The 20,432-nt window shown below is 40.3% G+C and overlaps 2 protein-coding genes across 2 annotated transcripts; both read left to right on the top strand.

Annotated features, from left to right (window-relative positions):
• The first annotated feature begins 563 nt into the window (after positions 1-563).
• Positions 564-10,404, top strand: LOC110044597 (uncharacterized). Its single transcript, XM_020750155.2, has 7 exons — positions 564-754; positions 5,016-5,145; positions 6,067-6,344; positions 6,847-7,185; positions 7,781-8,392; positions 8,854-9,459; positions 9,950-10,404. The coding sequence occupies exons 2-6, from the start codon at positions 5,077-5,079 to the stop codon at positions 9,443-9,445; spliced, it is 1,890 nt and encodes a 629-aa protein (XP_020605814.1). The 5' UTR covers positions 564-754; positions 5,016-5,076; the 3' UTR covers positions 9,446-9,459; positions 9,950-10,404.
• Positions 10,405-12,088: 1,684 nt separating this feature from the next.
• LOC110044644 (uncharacterized) lies at positions 12,089-20,419 on the top strand. Its single transcript, XM_089291824.1, has 6 exons — positions 12,089-12,368; positions 15,481-15,695; positions 16,417-16,555; positions 18,878-18,926; positions 19,446-19,572; positions 19,668-20,419. Exons 1-6 carry the CDS (start codon positions 12,233-12,235, stop codon positions 20,184-20,186), a joined length of 1,185 nt encoding a protein of 394 aa, XP_089147950.1. The 5' UTR covers positions 12,089-12,232; the 3' UTR covers positions 20,187-20,419.
• The last annotated feature ends 13 nt before the right edge of the window (positions 20,420-20,432 follow it).

The raw sequence follows: 20,432 nt of genomic DNA on the forward strand, positions 1-20,432 counted from the left end.
TTAATAGAAGAGTATTTGCCTTAGACCGTGAAAAGACCATTTCGGGTTGTCCTAATATCAAAAAAGAGTCTTGGTGTGAGACCATTCAGATATATATTTTCATGCAAATCAAGCTCTTCTTCATGTGAAGAGTTTTGCCAGAGCACTTATCTCTGAAAATGCAAATGACTATCGTTATGCAATCGATGGCACGCTGTCGGTTAGAAACTCACGTTTTTGAGCCAGTTTACTAGAAAAAACAAGTTTGTACCTTTCAATCCTTTATTCAGCGATCTAAAACTGGATAGCATGGACAGAATCTTGTTTTACATTCTACATGGCTGAACTAAACGGCTGCAATGACGAGACCTGACAGCATAAATGTTAGCCTTTTTTTTCGGGAGCAGGCCGCCAGAGAAGAGGACTGAAGTTTCACGTGGACGTTAGCCGGCCGGAACCGGTTAAACAAGTTTGACAAGTGGTCTCTCTGTTCCTCTGTTGCCCCGGTGTAAAGCTCTTCTTATGAAAATGAGTTTGATTTGCATGAGAATCAAATGTTCATTAAAATGCGTCAGTTGCTTCAATGATCCGATGAGAATTAAATTACATATAGCCGTTTCGAGAAATATCGCTTCATTTGCACTCAGCTCGCTGCAGTGAAACACGACCTTCGCAAGTCTTCAGACCTCTGCACAAGCCTAGGTCCTACACGTACACGTCTGTAGGCACCGATCGGAAGAGCAGCTATTTAAGAACGATAATCACCTGGAAGAAGGTAATTACAAACTTTACTTTATGAATTATTTTCCCTTTTTTTATCAGGACAATCAGCGGCAAAAAATATTCAGTATCATTGCATAACACTGCAGTAACATGTCGAAAGCTTTAGACAACACCCAACTAGGACGGCGTAGTTTTCATTAAAATAAAAAATAATAATAATAATAAAACCGACGACTAACGTTTGGTCTATGGGCCATTAGCGTGTAACCATTCAGCTGAATATAATTTTTCAATCTTCTGTCCGCCGTACGATATTGGAACCTAGTTTATGTAACCCTTTCCCTTTCTTACATGGTTTGGGTTGGTTCTTGCGAGGCCCTCCCTAAATAACCATCTATTTCTGTGAGTTTTGGCGTACATTTGTTGTACAGTTGTACAAGAACAATGTTTTCACACCTTTCTCGCGCGATAGCATTGAGTTAGAACCAAAGTTATGCAACTCCTTTCCCTTTTCAAGGCGATTTGGATTAGCTCTTTGCCAGGCCCTCCCTAAATAAGCTTTTTGGTCGTTTTGGCGCTTACTTGTCGTGAAAATCATGTGGCAAAGAAATAATATTTTTCACATCTTTGTCGATCGATAGCTTTGTGTTGGAACGTAGATTATGCAACCCTTTCCGATTTCCGTCAGTATATAAAATTGTGCAGTCATATTGCCAATAGAATAATTTACATATTGCCACGAACAAGTTGTCACTTGACAGCCTTCACGGCGTCTCCGACTTTTTTTTTTTTTTTTACTTTATTTGCGCAAATTTTCTGGTTCCCAGTTTTCGTTGAGGCGGTTGACTGATTTCGTCGCGTGGTAAAGTGCTAGACCAGGCGTTGCTAGGCGAGAATACTCCCTTCGAGGAACAGGCGTATAGTGACATCGAAAATGGAGCCTTAATCATTGTTTGTACCTATGACTTTGTAGAGAATGGCCTTTCAAATCTCGCACGTAACTCCTTCTCTTCTTACAAATTCGATAAAGTCACTACAAGAGAAGGTGTCTCGCTCAAATTGATTTTTCCGGCTGTTTGATGAATTCACTCCAACGGTGGCATCAAGCCAAGTTGCCTTGCAGCGTAATCGATGTACCATTACGTGAGACGGTTGACTGCTCAACCTGAATTAGCTGTTTTACCATTGTATTAATAAAAGCATAATTTGAATTTAACGTATGACTAGCGTCCTTTGTCTGATCCGGCCTCCTTCCCTTCACAAGCTTTTCCAGGCGACTAAAAGAGAGCCGAACCTGGAGCGCGATCGGCGATAGAAGTGAGCCGAGCCTGGAGCGCGAGCGGTTTTATTAACCGGTTTTGTTTTTTCCCGCGGTTTTCTTTTCGCGGTTTAGTGTTTAGTTCGTTCCCTATGGCGCAGACTACTGGGCACGAGGCAGTCTGCTTGTGCGTTTCTATGACAAGATCCGGATTGGGTCCATCAGGGATCACTCGGATCATGGTACCTCAGAGGAACTCATGAATCCTTGCCCTGAGTGGATTTATACTGACTCCTTTGACGCACCATGATCCCACTGATCTTGGATCAAAAATCCTAACCACGGCCGGATCTTTCCAAATATAATGCTCACCTCCCTTAAGTTAGAAATCATTTTGAGGTTATTCGCGGGTCAGATTACACAACAATATCTTTTGAGCAGTTCTTTCAAGTGATGATGTTAATAAGCTGGAACCTCCAAGCATCGCCCTGCATCAGAAGGCCTGCGAAATAATCTTTCATCCAGCCACTGTTGCAGAGAACGACACGAATTATCTCTTGGAGCTAAGATATCTCTGTATTAGGGCTTTATTTTCTGAAAATCTTGCAGAGAAGAGATTTAATTTTGGCTGAAGTTCAGCGATGGCTGGCTCGCGCGCTCTTTTCCTTCGGTTCGTGGCTGGCTCGCGCGCTCTACCCACTGACTGAACCGCCAGCTACCCAGGCCACTTCGTGTTCATCTGCAATTAGATGAGTCCGAATTTCAAGGAAAAATTCCTCCGTTTAATGAGGTGTCGTTACTCGTGCAGAATTAGATGCTTCCCATATCAAGATGAACGTCTCAAAGTAACTTCTGTCAGGTTTATGTCCGTAAAAAGTGCTTTATTAGTTTAATAACTGCTTTAAAAGCAAGTAAAAAAGATGGAATTGACTTTCAAATGTAGTAGTAGATTAGAAGCTCCAACTCGATGAAATCGCTTCAAATCAGGCAGAGATGCGATCAGACAACAAATGACAAACAGAAAGCAACAGTCAAAACATGCCAATTTATACTTTTAGACATGAAACAGTTCGGTCCCATACGAATCGTCTGAATTAGGGGTGCTAAACGTTCTGTTCAAACCAACAATGCGCATTGACAATAATGCCAGTAGAGCATCCCTGATTCGTGTTCGATTTGTACAATTATGCGGTTTACATGTAGAACTCCAGTGGATTTTTCAGTGTCGATTATTGATCACGTAGGGCTGCCCATTCAATTCTTTCCGAGAGTTTTTATTTTGCTCTTATTGAAATAAATAGTTTTCTTAATTATCAGCAAAGATAGCACTTCTTACTAACATGAACCTGACAGACGTTACCTCGAGAAGTTCGACTCGATATTGGAAGCATCTACTTGTATCTACTTAGACTACTTAATTCTGCATGAGCAATGAGAACGAAAATCGATGATTAAATCGAAACAATCTCCTCGGCAACCGAGGGTACTTTTGAAATTCGGTTTCATCTAATCGTAGGTAGCTACAGAGGAATCTGTTTTGCCTTTGTTTCATCTTACAAAATGCGTTTTCGAAATGTACACAGCAACGTGGCTGAGTTCTTAACGGCATAAAACTGTTTGGCCTTTGTTTCGTCTCAAAGAATACATTTTAGAAATGTACACAACAATGCGGCGGATTATCTCTATGTCGAAATATCGCTAAGCTTCAGTTAAAAAAATATCTTTTCTGTTCAAGATTTTTCGAAAATATATCCCTAAATGGATATTTTAACTACAGGCTGGCTTGCAGGACAAATGATTTCTGAGGCCTTCTGACACAGTTCGAAACGTGTACGGTTTCCCAGTGATGCCAAACAAAAACCCCAGCCTAATAGGTGCGCAAAGCAAACTGGCAGACAGAGGGTTTTTCAGTTTCTTCAAACTTTGAGAGGGTCTAAAATTGGAAAAATTTGTTGAAAATTAAATTTTCAAGTATGAGAGAGACAACACAGAAAATGCAATTGAAGTTTTTAACAAAAAGCCTTTGTACACTATTACAGCGATTGATTAATCCAAGGAGTTAACTGATACAAACTTTACAGTGGATAGAAGAAGTTCCGAGACGTGTAAACTGAAAACGAATGTAACGTAGTACATAGACGCGGTACGGCATGTTTGTGTAGCAATAAGGGTTGTGGTTGACTCGACGCGGTAGCATTTGCATACGGGATTTTGTGATCAAAAAAGTTAGGTCAATTTATGCTAAGTCTTTCTCTGCACTTAACAATCAGCACTTGAAAGGCCAATTGACATCACCAAATGAAAGTATTGCTCAATAGATATTGCTGCGTTATCTTTAACCAGTGAAATGACCTCACTCACTCGGGTCACTCAGACATTGGTGCATGCATGGGTGCATCAAAGGAGTTGATAATTCCACCCTGGGCAAGGATTCATCTATTTCTGTGATGTGCCATGATCCGAGGGATCTTGGATCATAAATTCTGATCCGGATCCAGCTACCCGGAACGCACAAGCCATATAGCATCTCGTTGATTGATCTGACAACCATGGGCGTTAAGCATACCTTAAATTCAAATTGTGTTTTAATTTACTATTACAATGGTTATACATGAAGCGAATTAAGGTTGAGCAATCAACGATGTCGCCATCATTGCAATGGTTGATTGACTGCGCTGCAATCATGAAAAAGGCAACTAGTCTCGTTGTCACTCGAGAAGCGAATTCACCAAACCGCTGGAATAATCAATTTAAGCGAGTTACCGTCTCTTTCAATAATGGTTTTATCGAATCAATAAGAAGATAGAGTTTCCGGGGAGATAAGAGTGGCCCCTACTGCCAAAGTCATGTTTAGGTAAAAACAAAGACTAAGACCCCATTTTCAATGTCACAATACACTTTTTCCTCAGAGAGAACATTCCCGCCTAATATTGTTTGGCATTTTACCTACAACGAGTCCATGTAGTCAAAGTAAGCAAACAGTCTATGAAACAGCAAAGGGATTACTTGGTTGTTGTGCTGAAATCGATCGCATATATCATAATATTCAACGCAGGTTGGTAATCATCAAGCTAACTGTTGGAGCCAACCAAGACATTTGTGTGAAGTTGAGGAATATGTCTCTAAAGATGGGCAACAAAGACATAGAGATGAATGGTACTGAGACTGCAACTGAAAATGAAAAGGTAGGATACTAATAAATAGTCGTACAACCCAACTGAATTAATATATTGCAGCCAGAGAACCATCATCCCGCGTGTTCCAATACGCACTACCTGAAAAGTACCATGAAAACAAAAGTTGTCCAGCAAAGACATTGTCAAACAAAAGCATACAACGCGCGAAACGAATTAAAGGTATTAGAGCGGTTTTCAATTGAGTGTCGAAAGCAATTAGACAATTCCTTTGGTTTCGGTTTTGGTTTTACCATGTACGGTTCGAGATTGGCTGAGTAGTTTAACTGGTGAATAATTTTTTTTTTCGGTTTTAAGATACTCAATTCAGTGAAAACCACTCTATATGAGTACTCGCATCTTTCGGTTGATCTGCAGAACTATAAACCCTCAATCTTGATCCCCTCTTGTTGATCTGCACTTTTGTTCTTCTTATAGTAGGGGCTTTGTTCAAGTTCTTTATCTATTGTTTCGTGTGGGCAATATCAAGAACCTTGCAAAAGGTGCAGGTCGCGCCCGATTTTTCAGTCCTTGCTTGATCAAAGTCCATGTTCTGTCAGTGTGTAAGAAACATGTGGCCATGCTTTCTCAATTTTTCTGCCCTGAAACACCGTAAATCATCAAGGAAATGCCTTTTAGCATTGTAGCATGCATACGCTTTCGTTGGCTCGTCTAAATGCCAAGTTTTCGACTAGCTGAACTTTTCTTCAAAAGGGAAAAGGCCGGTCATAGAGTGATGAATACTAAGTTGAGTGTAAAACGCTGACAATTTGGCCGCCCTCAACTAGCTAAATTCCCACGTTTCTCAGTCTTAAGTTAACTTGACTTATCTACTTCAGATAAGAACAAAGATTTCTTTCCTCCTATATGTGCGTCGAGACATTTAAGAAAAAACCGTGGCAAATTAACTTCTTCACATTTCTCCGTTTTCAGAATGCAGTATACGAGGCGGTCAACTCTCTTGGACAACTTCCCTGGGAGTTTCCGGATGACTCTACAGTAACTGTGGATGAACTCGCCCGGAGAATCTTCGCTCATCCTATTATCAGCGACTTTCTCATCCGCTTATCTCGCTTAGATGTGTTCTCCAAAGAGCTGGCAAGCTCTTTCAGCAGTGATCTAGAGTTGCTCCTGCTAATCAGGAAATTGAAGTATTTTTACAATCAACCAACGTCCGCTGTAATACAGCAACTTGCTAGTTTGGTACCAAGGTAAACAAATATATAAATTTTCCTTTATTAATGCCCTAAATGAGAATGCCCACATGTTGCCATTGATAGATTCACTCGTTTCTTTGACTGTAGAGTAACGTTGCAAACGTTCGCCGTTGATCCCGAAATTTCTGGAATTCGTCACTTAATTTTATAGCGTTCTGCATAGTTAACTTTCCAAAGCAGGACTAAAATCCCTGCACAAAAGAAAAAGCCATTGTGGCTATGAAATCAAACCGATGTTACGTTTCAAGATATATTTTGTAAATAAACTGTCAAAAAGTTAAAAAGGTCAATACAGTAATGACTAGATGATCGACCTTCTATGTTAAAAGTTAAGCGCTTTTCGATGTTGTTGTTGTTTTGCATATTACCTAAGTATACAATTTAAAAAATGTCTCTGAACGACATGTATATACTCAACACAAGTCTTGTGTTAATGCGCCTGTCAATTCACGAATTGGTCTATTGAACAGTTGACTTTTCTTGTTACTTTTTGCAGAACTGATACCAATGCCGAGGCAATTTCCAAATGGAATCAAATCGTCAAGAAGTTCACCGCCTCTGCAACCGGCAAAATGCCAGTGCGCCGTTTACTCCAAGATATAGGATGCCCAGAATGCTACTTGGAGAATGCAGAACATCTGTTGAAGGTGGATCCACACGCTGTTTACCCTACATCCATTTACCGCAGATGTGACGGAGAAGTCCTGGCAAAACCAGACGCATCTCTGGTAGAGTGCACTATGAGATATACTCGGACGACGACAGCCAAGATTGTTAACGATGTGTTGAACCCAACCAACCCAGAGCTGAGAATCGTGTATCAGTCTCTTGGAAGGTAAGGGAACGTAGCAAATTCAGCAGTAGAACCCCGTTAATACGGTCACCAACGGGCCATGAAAATTTGGCCATGTTAACGGGGTAGGGTCAAACTTCATGACTGGTATAAATTGAGTGACGTCTTCAACAGATTTATCACAATAGCACCCCTAAAGAACTGTTCTTTAACAAGCATCCGGAATGCAGACGAAGCTAAAAAAATGAAAACTTGAATCATTGGGTAAAATATTAACAATGAAAAGATGAACATAATTGGTTCGAGTGCCGTATAAACTGGGTGAAATTATAAAGGATTATACAGGTTGAGATTTCAGAATGTGGCCGTTTGCCGCATTAACGGTTTTTTTTTTTTAATAAGAAAATGTATGGCTTTTCCGCCGGGACAAAAAGAGGTGATCGCATTAACGAGGTGACCGTATTAGCGGGATGACCGTAAGGCGTGGTTCCATTGTCGATGTAGGGCTCCTATGCCTCCAAAATAAAGTATGCTTCTACTCAGTAGTTAGGAAAGAGGAAAGGGTTTTAGAACCCTCTCACTGAAGGCCCTCTCGTAAACCTTTCAAGAGCCTTATTAACTTTTCTTTTCATCACAGATGTGTAGCACTTGTGGACAATGTTGTCGATGAACTCTACGGCGAAGCAATTCAGACCTATTTCGACGAGAACTGCATCAAGCTGCAGAAGTTGGTCGTCCCTTCGGGTGAAGTCGACAAAGACATAAAAACAGTGCAGCAGATCTTGGTCGAACTAATGAAGCTGAAGGTGACGAGAAATGAACCTGTTCTTGTTGTCGGTGGAGGCGTCATACACGACGTCATTGGCTGTGCCACCTCGTTGTACCATCGTGACACACCTTACATCATGCTGTCCACAAGCATCATGGCTGGCATCGATGCTGGACTGTCGCCTCGCACTGGTTGTGACGGATTCGGTTTCAAAAACCTGTTCGGGTCGTACCATCCCCCGATTCTGACGATAACTGACAGAAGCTTTTTTCGCACCCAAAATCGCGGCTGCGTTCGGCATGGCATTGCTGAGATCGTCAAGATAGCAGTGGTTAAGGACGAGGAACTCTTCTACCTACTGGAGAAAGAAGCTAGCAATGTTTTGTGTACCAAGTTTGGCCTAGAGATGCAAGATTTCCAGGGGGACAAGAAGGCTTTTCAAAGTGTCTGCGATCTCATCATCGGCAAAGCTCTTGAAAGGTATGTGAAGTAATTGCGATTGGCTTGTTAGTCAACGAAAATGTAATACTCTATAAACCAAATGCCCTTTAGCTAAAGAACAACTTGACCCAGTTTATAGAACTCATTTGTTACCCATGAAGCTTTTTGTTTTAGTTTCAGTTTATTTAACGTGGCCGGCATAAAGGAAAAATAAGATGAAACCCTAATATATAACAAAGAAATAAAGTTGAATAAAGAGACACAGAAAGTAGTGAGAGGGTTTACGAAGGAACTATAAGGCTCGGAATATTAGGCCCTCTTTTTGTAAATCTTCTTAATCTTAATCTTCTCGTCTGAAGCGAACTGGACGATTATAGTTTTGATTTTAAAACGAGCAGATCCTTATAGCTTGTCCTTGTTATTTTAATAAGGTCCTTGTTAAAACAAGGACCTCGTTACATAACTACCCATAGTAATTTATTTATTTGTTTCCATTGCAGTTACATGAGATCCGAGTATGGCAATACATGGGAAGCACACCAGTGCCGACCACACGCGTACGGCCACACTTGGAGTCCTGGTTACGAGCTGCCTGCGGGAATGCTCCACGGTCATGCCGTAGCGACCGGAATGGGGTTTGGTGCTTACCTTTCTTTCTGCAACAACTGGATCACAGAGCATGAGATGAATCGCATTTTGAACCTAATAAGCGTCCTGGAACTATCTCTATGGCATCCAATCATGAAAAACTCGGAGATAGTGTACAAAGCCCAGAAGAGCGTGATCGAGAAGAGAGCTGGCAACCTGGTCGCACCTGTTCCTAAAGGCCTAGGAAAATGTGGCTACATTAACGAAATGCCGTACGAGCTCCTTGACAAGAGGCTGGGAGAATATCGGGAGATCTGCCAGCGGTACCCAAGGCAGGGATTAGGAATTGAGGTCCACTGCAGGGATATTGGGCTCGAGGACCCCGCCACTGTGGGAGACATTAACAAGGCCCTTCCCGATGATCCTAAACAGAAAAATGGATTCCTGTGTAATGGGGACAGTCAGGAACTCAACAACAATGGTCTTACTGTCTGCGAGGCGTAGACATATTTACTTAGGTAAGAGTGAGAACATTTGAACGCCTTGTTACACGAAATGCACAGCTCCATTCAGAGAGAAGTCGGAGGACATCATGACCCAACATGATACAAAAACGTGTTGGAAAGCCGGTGCGGTAACCATTGCAGCGCTTGTTAGTGCTTCCACAATTATGACTTTAAAGTCTACAAAATCTATAGCCGCTCTTAGCAATCAGTCTCCAATGTTTTGACCACAGATGAATAGATGCACACATTGGGGAAAGGGTTTAACATAATAATCTTGCAAATAAGTCACCCTGTTTCCTTTTTCTCTTTCTTATCCCAGGGCCTTTAGTAAATTTATGCATAGTAAAACACCACAATCTCGAAAGAAATTGAAACAAAAAAACAATCAATAAACGAGATTAACAGGTCCAAGTGAAAAAATATGAGCCCATATAACAAAGAAACACTAGGAACTGTCTAGCACTTCAAGACGCTAATCATGGTCTTATTTTATACACTGCAGGGGCTGAAGACACTACAATGACCGAACGAAGATGACACGTGCATCTTGATGAGATGTTAAGAACGCATCTGTTTCAGTCATGTATTACTACGCCTACTATATATATATATACCAAACCAGCTAGTGGATAGTGCTTTTAGCATGCTTTTAATATATCAACCGTTATCTCTGTGTATTAGCCAGTTTCTATATATCAGCAGGAAAATCACGCAGACTAGTCCATCAGGAATTCATAGTTTTTGAGATTTCCACTGTGTTTATGTCAAAATTGTATTCATCACTGAAGTATCCGTCATCTTTGGACTGGTTCTTACGATGAGTAATTGCACTCGGTGATTACTTGATACTTTTGTCAAGATTGTCAAAACCTAATAGGTCTAGCAAAGAATATTTATACAATGATGTATTGTCTATTGTATAGATTGGGATTAAAGTGCTGGGTAACTTTAAAGTCATTTGTATGGTCGGAAATGACTGATTGGCAGACTGACTGAATCACTGAAATGACCGACTAATGTTCTGATTAACTGAATGTCAGACTGTTGGAGTTTCGGACTGTCGGACGGTCGGATGGTCTGACGGTATGATTGTCTGACTGTCTGACTGTCTGACTGTCTGACTGTCTGACAGTCTGACTGACTGACTGACTGACTGACAGATCGATGGTCTGACCGACTGTTTGACATACGGTCTGAAAGGCTGTCTATCTGACTTTGACTGAATGACGGGCTAACCTACTAAATGGCCCACCACTTTATTGACCGTACTGGACCATCGCTGCAAAAAGAACACAAGCCTGCTTGTCAAACAAGCAGCTTTTCGCTCTACTTTCTTCTTGAAAATATTATCGTCCTTTCCGCATCAGTGTCGCGTCGCCATGTGGAATATATTTTTATGTCTAAAGATGACTGGTTTTTCCAAAAGTGCTCTCTGTCAACTGCATGGCGACGAAGGCGACAGCATATTTGGAGTACTTTAATTATTTTTAGAAGATACACGATTTATTTTTTTGTATCCTACATATTCGTAATTTGTTACCAAAAGAACTTACATTGACAAGTTTGTATCGACAATCTTTTTTTTCCAACATTGACATTAATCTTCGTGTATTTGGTAATGTTTACATTTCGGTCATCTAACTTTTATCGAAAGAGGAAAAACGGCTATCCAGTTTGAAAAGAAATTTTTGACTCTTAACGAGAGAGTTAACGAGAATATTATTTAGGTCTGTTAGGCTTTTTTTTCTTGACGTGAAGTTTTCGTTGGCTTGGAATGGGTCATTTGTGAACAGTACATAGAAAAACGCAAACTTGCGCGAAAAACGGCTGATGACAACTGAGAAACAATGAAATTAATTTTAAACTGCCAAACTTATTTCCTTCTTTTGCAAACCATCGCACTGCCAACAGATGAACTCGGCAATATGGTGATGACATTAAACTGGCATTTGGCTATTCCCCGCTCATTACAGGTTCGTAAAACTGCCAGGGAACCGTAATTAAAATATACCGAGCTTTCGCCTTGTTTGGAGAAACTTAGTCGCCAACAACTGTTGCTAACTTTCAAAGTGGAATAACAGATAAAACTCTCTTTTTTCACTAGTCGTGCACAGAAATTGACCCCATTGCAGATTTAAAAGAGACCCTGGAATGAATTATCTTCGTGATATTTTCCCATGTTATAGTAACTTGTCTCCTTCAATAATTGAAGTATCTGTCTTTTATCCTGGTTGGAGCCAAGTAGGTGTAGTTATATTATTTATGTCACATACACCTCATTTCTTCATCCACGAACAAAACATCTGCTAAAGTTTGGATTCTTTCATCGTTCAATTCAATGAAAGTCAGTTCCCTTTGTTTCTAATCTTTATGTCTTTATCTCTTAATCCGTCACTCGTACGTCTGCGAGTTAGGAGAGTTCTGGTACAAGTAACGTATCAGACGGTAGGTTTTCCGCACAAGCGTGCATGTTGAATTGCTCAAACTCTAGCAGCAACTTGAATCTCGTTCCAATAAGCCACTTTCGATATATTAAAATTCAGCTTGATAGTGAGGCCTAGGGGACACGAACAAAAGAAATGAATAAACATGGTCATTCAATTTCCTTTGTTTGTGTCCTCTAAGCCTCACTGCGAAGCTGAATTTTAATGTATCGAAAGTCGTCTATTATGTTGATGGTATTAACACGCAACCTGTCATATCGCTTGATCATATTCAGCCTGATTTCAGTGAACCACATTTCGTTAGGCGCTTGTTGCAAAAAAAAAAGTTTCTTCTAGTGGATATGACACTTGGGTCTGAGATGCGGATTTTCATATTGACGCTTGCAGTGTTTTGGATTCTTTTCATCGAACGGTGCGATCATGCACGAGGTGAAGACGTTTGTGTTGCTAAGCGGTTTTTCTTAAAGAAAGCTCAAGGTAAGTCAGTTCAAGTGCAATGTTTCTTGTGAATAAAGTACGACTTGTATTTCTGTTAGAGGCTAAACCCGGTTTTAGTTGTTCCAGACGGTTGCAGTTTACGCAGATGAATCAAGCAGCCCCAAAAATCATTGGCCATAGATACAGGCCTGTTCTGTCGCACTTTGTAATAATCGTCACACTTTGTAATACCCATCCCACCTTGTAATAAAATTGTTGCACTTTGTAATACATGTCACACATTGTAATAAAAAGCTGTCTTATTTTGTGATAAGAGACTGTCGCACTTTGTAATAAATTAATTAAGCTGTCACACTTGGTAATAACTGTTGTGACACTTTGTAATAAAGTTCGCTGAGATTATGAACTTCGTGGAAATAGAAAGCATATCGCAAGTGTATTTCTGTCTGCAATGCTTCAAGTAATTCTGAAAAAGTCAAATATAAAAAATTTCTTTTATTTCAGTGAATCGACATGACAGTTTCATATCTCGGAATAGTTTCATCTCCGTTTTTGTTGGTTTTATGGTTACACTGAAACAATTTACGTGCTAACGAAAATTAATTATTACCCTCAAGTGAACTTTCAATCAATGTATGTGACATCCAAGTAATTTGATGAATTTTACAATATCTTGAATGCGTATCAAGCAGCGAAACATCTCTCAATCTGCAAAGTTATCGCAAAATATTAAACGTTGACTTGAAAAATATAGTATTTGAAGAACGTTATGTGCTATGGACACTTCTTCCATCTGACAGCTACAAATCAATGTCACTCATAAGATACGAAATTTAAATGGAGAGTTGCCACTACCACGCTACTTTGTTCTCTAGAAAATCTTTTTTTATAAGAAATTTGAGGTTGAGATTTCCCCCAAAATTTAAAAAGACGTATTATCTGAAATGAGAAGTTCAGCACCTCTTCCAGTCCTGTAATTTCATTGGTTCTGGTAACCTGTAGCTTCTATTGTTTCTTCTGTTGGATCATTTATGTATTGTTTCGTGAGCCAATAACAAACGGTGCTTGGACAACTACAGGCCTGCCCCATGAAATAAGAAAATCCTAGGCCAAATTCTACACGTTCTTATAAAAAAAAAAGGGAGTGTAGCCTGCGAATACAATCGCCGTCCATTGATCGCAGAACTTCGTTCAAGCCATTCTCCCCATGTAAGCTTCAGCGGGATGTATTCCCTGTCTCCGAGTGCCCACATCGTTTAGGATTACCCACAAACTCTCTAATTAAAAAGAATTATTTAAACGAACTTTATTACAAAGTGCGACGGTAATTATTACACAGTGCGAAAGCTTGATTTATTACATAGTTCGGCAGTCTCTTATTACAAAATACGACAGCTTTTTTATTACAAAGTGCGATTAGTGTTATTACAAGGTGTGACAGATGTTAAAAAGTGCGACAACTTTATCTCAAAGTGCGACAGGTATTACAAAGCGTGTCGATTATTACAAAGTGCGACAGAACAGGGCCAATAAAATGAGGGAGGATGAAAGTTGAAAAACAACAGTTTCTCAGTTTCAGAAGAACAGAAAACGAAAAAAAGGCTGCCTTGCTTTCCTTTTAGACTCGAAATTGTTCTAATTTTTGCATGTCATCGTTTTTTCAAGAATTTAACTACCTGCATGATAAAGATACCGTATACCATCTCACAAACGGCTTGCAGTCTTTTTTAGATTCTCTATATCAGCATTTTAATTTGCGGTTAGTTTAAACACATTACCAAGCGACCTTCGTAAAGTCCCGTTAAAGCAATAACTTATGGCACCTGCCCTGGTAGGCCTAATTCCTCCCTTCAGCGAATGAAATAGTAGAGGGAAGAGTTCTAAGTAAATATTCGAAGTAGGCGAGATGTCCAAAGGATCGCTTTCTCTGTCGTTGTTCATTGCAACCTCCTTTCGTTCAACAAACCGTTGTACTGCTGTTTCGTTAGTAGCGAGCTGATTCGATGAATTTAAGAGCAAATGTCACCAAAACTCGAGCAAAATATAAATTTGGCGGCAGAAGTCGAAAAATGGATTTAACTCTCTTTTCGCCCACAAATAGCCCTGCTAAGGCAGATATGAAACGTGATACAGTTTTTTTGAGCTCGAAGTGCTTTCAATTCGAGAAAACGATTTTCGCCTCGACGGTCTCCAAAATGGCAACACTCAAAGGCTGTAAAGTAAAAACCTGAACTTAAATTTGCGTTTGCGTGTAAAGGAGAACTACAACTTATCGATACTTTTTCCCGAAAGACAAAGTATTCAGCTATCCAAAACAGGTCAGAACTTGACTTGAGCGCCATTCGAGAATAAATAAACGAATTTTTAAAAAATCCTTTTGAGTTACTAGGTCAAATTTCTGATTTACGAATAAAATTCAGAGATGTGCTATAACCTCAAATTACTTGAAACTTCGCCTTTGGATTACTTTTATGTTGTTGTAAAACATGTATTAAGATCAGTTTGGATTATTCTTTAAGTAGTCTTTGAGGTCCGTCTGAAAAACTCCGATTTTACCTAAAACGTCACGAAAAGTTAACAATGGAGTACTGCGTGTTGTTCTGAGTGCAAGCGGATGTAGGCGTTTACAGTTCTTGTATTATTAGCTCTTTGTATTGATAAGCAAATTGTTTGCTTGTACTTGTAATATAAGGGTAAAACAACTCAATCTCAACATCAAAGATACTGTATTTTTAAATACGTTTTCTTGCTTCGAATACAAGACGTTTGTGACGAGATGTCGATTGGATTTCACACACAAGCTCTTGTAGTGGGGTTCTTAAGATTTCAAATTTCAACAAGAGTCGTCTACTTAATACAACTTTGGCTGAGCCTACTTCGTACTATGTACGACTTCCAAAAACTATCATATTTGTCCTCTAATTAGTAAAATGAGATGTACGTCTTCGCTCTCCACCAGGTGTCGCCAAATCGTTAGTGAACGTGACCCAACTTTAGACATTTTCCCAGGGTGGGTTGTTTACAAAAGAGCGGCAGTTTATTTCCGAAGTAAAACATGTTTCCAATACAGTAACCGAAGGCGATCAAATTACATAAAAATAACGGTTTTGTGTTATCTTTTTTCTTTCTTTCTCTTTCGTCTTACCTGAAGACGCTGTGTTGATAAATCACGTGCTCACTAAGTACAAGGTCACCTCGGTGATCGATTGTGCTCACCGGTGCATACGAGAGTCCAGGTGCGTTTCCTTCAACTACGAGGATCACGCTACATCGCTAAGACACGTGTGCCAGATCAATGACGAAAAAAAGCAAAAGAACTTTGAAAACTTCATTAGCCTGGATGGATTCAGTTACTATGAGTTCGAGGTAAGTATTCGAGGCGTCAAAATATGCACACTAAGATACGTTACTCTAGGACAATGATGCTATAATATACATTACAGTGTAGGCGAAAACAGCCTACGTGAAGATGTCTCCCGTTTTCTTTGCTTTACCACATGGGTATTACCCCGCCCGGGTCCAGATTATGACCTGAGCACACTGGTAGGAGGCTGGCGCAAGCTCTCGCCACTGTGTCGCTCCTTGGTACACGACATACTTTGAACACGTTTGCTGTTTTCATTTATAATAACATTAGCCGGCCACGATCAGAACGGGAGACTCTAGTTTAAATATAACACCGCTGCCTATCTAAGAGAGTCCTTCATTCCACGTACCTCCGGTACGATCTACGTGGCATGTCTTACATGGTTGCCACAGACATCACTTTTCAAAATTTCCTGACTTTTCCCAGATTAAAATAAAATTTCCCTGACCAGATAAATTACAAAATGACGGATCTAGTAGAGGCTTCAAGCTTGCACTTACAGTCACCCTTTGCACTCCTTCATTAAGACTGGTCATTTTTAACTGAAAAATTTTCCTTGTTTATAAACTGAAAATATCGTTGAGCAAGAGTTTATATTCTCTTACGTCGCGATATGAGTGACCCCAAATGTTTCTTTCAGCCTTCAATGGTATTAAACCAGCCGTGTTAAACAAAGACAATCGACCAGTAACCGAATCTCTTTTCTATCTTCATTCTCAGCAGCCTTTCGCATGCGGTGTTGGTTCATGTCAAAATGGCGGCACTTGTTTGGAGCAATGTGACGGAAACCGCAAATGTATCTGTACAGAAGGGTACACCGGAGTACATTGTGAAAACATTCTTACAACAGAAGCATTACGTAAGAACACAACAAAAACCTCTCATTTTCACTCATACGTTCAATGTACATCATAATTTACAGGCAATATTTAAATTGATTGGTGCAGCGGCTGCCTGGAACAACCATGCATAGGGGCTGGTGGAGCCGAGCAGCCAATTACCTCTCCCCATCCATGCCCACTGCATCCAATGTACCGTAAACTGCAGCTTATACGCCCTGGGCTCATACAACTTTGTAAAGGCTGTTAGATGAGCTTATAAACGGAGGGGGGCATATAACCGAGGGAGCTTATACACCAGGAATGAAAAACCGTTTCGAAACAAGCTATGGCTGTGTTGATGGAAATAGGCTTTTCACAAACTGGTTTTCAAGTAAGCTTCAAAACAAGGAAAGGAGGAGGACTTATATCCGTGGTGGGAGGGGGGGGGGGGCTTATATATAACCGGATGTATTTTTTAGTTTACAAGAAGATGGTCTATAACTGGGAGGCGCATAAGCGGGGGGAGGGGAGGGGGTCTTCTAAGCGCATGTAGTATTCGTCTAAAATAGTCGACGAATCGAGTCGATCGAACCTTCCTCGTTCCTAAAGCGTGAAAGCGTGGTAGTAAGTGTTGACGGATCGACACAGTTCGCACGAGTCGACTCAATTCGTGGTTGGCAAGTCTATCGGTCTCACTGGAAATCGAGTGAGGGGAGATATTGACAACATAAACTATTTCCGTCCTTAAAAATTAAACCATGTACACGCAATGAAGATATCAGACATGTGAAGCTGCAATCGTAGAAATGAAAGAATTCTTTGCCGCCATGCCGGTCTTAGGTACTTGCCTTTAGATAATCAGTATAATAACAGGTGCAGAAATGCCAGTTTGACAAGTTATCCAACTACAGGAATACCTCGGTACGAAGGTCGGCCATTATTCTTTCAGTTAAAAACTAATTAAAAATATTGAAGATCGGATACCAGGATTCATTATAAAAGAGATAAAAAACGTTCTCTGGTAAAATTGTTTAAAGTTGTGAGCTTTCAACAGCCAGTCTGCTGCCTTCGATGGACAAAAATGAAATGATAAAATAGACCTAAAAGTTTTGAATATAACAAGCGAATGGCATATACATTAAATAGAATACGTGTGAAAGAATGTGAGAATGCAAAACACTACAACAAGAGTTCCCTGTTCCCAAGTTTCGACCTCGGGTCGACGACCAGTGGAATGTTGTTTACAAAATCCCTTGTGGGTCTTGTCCCTGGAGTTACATCGGCGAGACAAAAAGATTGTTTAGTACAAGGCGAAAAGAACATATCAGAAATACTAAACAATGTGCTAAAGGCTCCAATGTAGCGAAACATGCTTGGACCTCTGATCATACCATCGACTTTAACCATGCTGAGATAATTGACAAAGGCAACAGCCGCATTAGAAAGACGCTGGAATCCTGGCACACAGCGAAAACGGCCGAGGACGACAACAATTCGTGCCCTCTGCCGGGACAATATAACATTCTTTTAAACAAACACTAATTTCACACTTTTAGCATTCTCACATTCTTTCCCAGGTATTCTATTTAATATATGCCATTCGCTTGTTATATTCAAAACTTTTAGGTCTATTTTATCATTTCATTTTTGTCCGTCGAAGACAGCAGACTGGCTGTTGAAAGCTCACAACTTTAAACAATTTTACCAGAGAACGTTTTTTATCTCTTTTAATTTATAAAAACTAATTATTCCAGCAAAAGAGAGAGAAAAACAAATCCCTTCAACTGAGGAGGCTAGTTGGAAATGAACGAATCTCTCACCCCAAATAAACCAGGAAAACTTTAATTTGCTTGGTCGATGTAGCTGCAAGCAAGAAATTATTCGCGTACTGTTGACCATGATTTCTTCAGCGAAAGTTAGCTAGTCGGACCAACAACGGTATTCCACGAATGCGCAAAACGCGCGTGTTATTTGCAGCTTTGTTTTACCGCCAATAACAGCTAGAGGACAAGGTAGCCCAGTCATCAGAGGTTTTAACACACAGATCTCAGTCGTACCAACAACGTTTTTCCATGAATACGCCAAATGCACGTGTTATTTGCGACATGTTCTAGCGCAAACCTGCTTATACTTATGACTGTGATATCATCCGCGAAGGACACCAAATCTTTGTCACTCTCAAACGCTTACGCCGGCATTATCATGGTTTGTAACTGGATTCAGGATTCCCTTGTTAACGAAGCTATTATCAGGTTTAAGCCCTTAACGCCCTAGTAAAACGTACACCCCGCAATCTCCACTACAAGCACTTTTTAAAACACTTTACATGTCTGACGGAAGTTTAATTTTTTTTTTTACAGCCCTTAATGTGACTGCCGTGTCTTGTAAGGAACTCTATGACAAACACAAGTAAGTTTACAGCTAAATGCCGTTTTGATAACTAAACAGAATCGCTCACCTCTCGATTCCCTTCCTACAGTACTTCAGTTCAAGATGCTGTCAAATCCCTATCTTTCTTTCGTTTTATAAACACCACTGTTTAGAAAGAGAGACCATTTTGCAAACGATTCGATGGATCAATCCACAGCGTAACTGAATTCAGTTTCAGCAGCTTATTACTCTCATATTTTAATCACTTTTAGCCCTAATTGTTTGTTCAATGATACTATACTAGTAATTGCAAGGTATTTAAATTGTTTGGAGTACTTCTCGTGCAAACCATCAACTGCACGTTTCGTTTCAGCAGCCAACGAAGCTAACCGGCCAAGGTACAAAACCGGTATGACTGTGGAAACTCGATATGTCACTAGACTGGGAAAATCCCCTGGTCGTACAGTAATAATTTAAGGAGTGGCGTTGGGTTCTTTGACTTTACAAGGATTAAGAAGCCTCATCCTCCACAATCCTCTTTTTTGTCCCCTATAACAGGTCCAGAGAGAGTCAAGTGTATCCACTGATGTTTAGTGAGCAGACGATTCCTGTTTATTGTCACATGGAAAACTTTGGATGTGGAGATGGAGGATGGACACTAGCCATGAAGATTAACGGCAATAAGGTACAAACCTCTCCCCACGCCATGTGTTATATGAACATTATAAGCATTTTAAAATTTCAACGACATGAAAGCTAATATTTTCTCTTCAATTTCAGACAACTTTCCATTACAATTCTCACTTTTGGAACGACACGAGAGGTTATAATCTTACAGCAGGTCGGAGTGGGTTTGACACACAAGAGACCAAGCTACCAACCTACTGGAGCACATCCTTCTCCAAGATTTGTCTCGGTATGAAGATCGGCCAACAGACCAACTTCATTGTCATCAACAAGACGGCCAACTCTCTGTACTCACTGATCGCTGACGGGCAATACCGCGCCACCTCACTGGGCCGTAACACGTGGAAGACGTTGATTGGTTCACAGGCCTCCTTACAGCGCAACTGTAACAAGGAAGGGTTCAATGCTGTGGGTACTTCTTATATCCATTCCAAAGCAAGAATCGGCATCATTAGTAACGGGCAAAATGACTGCGGCGGGTGTGATTCCAGAATCGGGTTTGGCACAGGGGGGAAATTTGATGACAACAACACGTGTGGGAACGAAGCAACTTTCAAACCAGATAATGGTGACAAACACATCAAAGCCATGGGTTATATTTTGGTGCAGTGACATGAACTACTACTGTGTGAAAAAGCTTTTAGCATCTCAATGGATTAGCATTGATGCGTTTTTATTTGCGAGAATTAGTACAGTACAATAGAGTACAATACAATATAATACAAGTTTTTTTGTGTCATACGTACGCTTAGCTATTCAGGTGTGACATTGCATAATGAAATGACACATCAGCTAATTTACCAGTGTTTTGTTAAACAAATAAATAAAGAGTGGTGATTGGAAAACATTTCGTGGTGT

The sequence above is a fragment of the Orbicella faveolata genome, unplaced genomic scaffold, assembly GCF_042242905.1.
Source record: "Orbicella faveolata isolate gen_17 unplaced genomic scaffold, um_ofav_v1 contig_24, whole genome shotgun sequence".
Lineage (NCBI taxonomy): Eukaryota > Metazoa > Cnidaria > Anthozoa > Scleractinia > Merulinidae > Orbicella > Orbicella faveolata.

Excerpts from the sequence above, each read along its gene's own strand:
- LOC110044597 (XM_020750155.2), top strand. The coding sequence starts at position 5,077 with ATGTCTCTAAAGATGGGCAACAAAGACATAGAGATGAATGGTACTGAG. Across the intron at positions 5,146-6,066 it reads CTGCAACTGAAAATGAAAAG|AATGCAGTATACGAGGCGGT; the intron begins GTAGGATACTAA and ends CTCCGTTTTCAG. Across the intron at positions 7,186-7,780 it reads GTGTATCAGTCTCTTGGAAG|ATGTGTAGCACTTGTGGACA; the intron begins GTAAGGGAACGT and ends TTTTCATCACAG.
- LOC110044644 (XM_089291824.1), top strand. The coding sequence starts at position 12,233 with ATGACACTTGGGTCTGAGATGCGGATTTTCATATTGACGCTTGCAGTG. Across the intron at positions 12,369-15,480 it reads TTTCTTAAAGAAAGCTCAAG|ACGCTGTGTTGATAAATCAC; the intron begins GTAAGTCAGTTC and ends TCTTACCTGAAG. Across the intron at positions 16,556-18,877 it reads TCTTACAACAGAAGCATTAC|CCCTTAATGTGACTGCCGTG; the intron begins GTAAGAACACAA and ends TTTTTTTTACAG.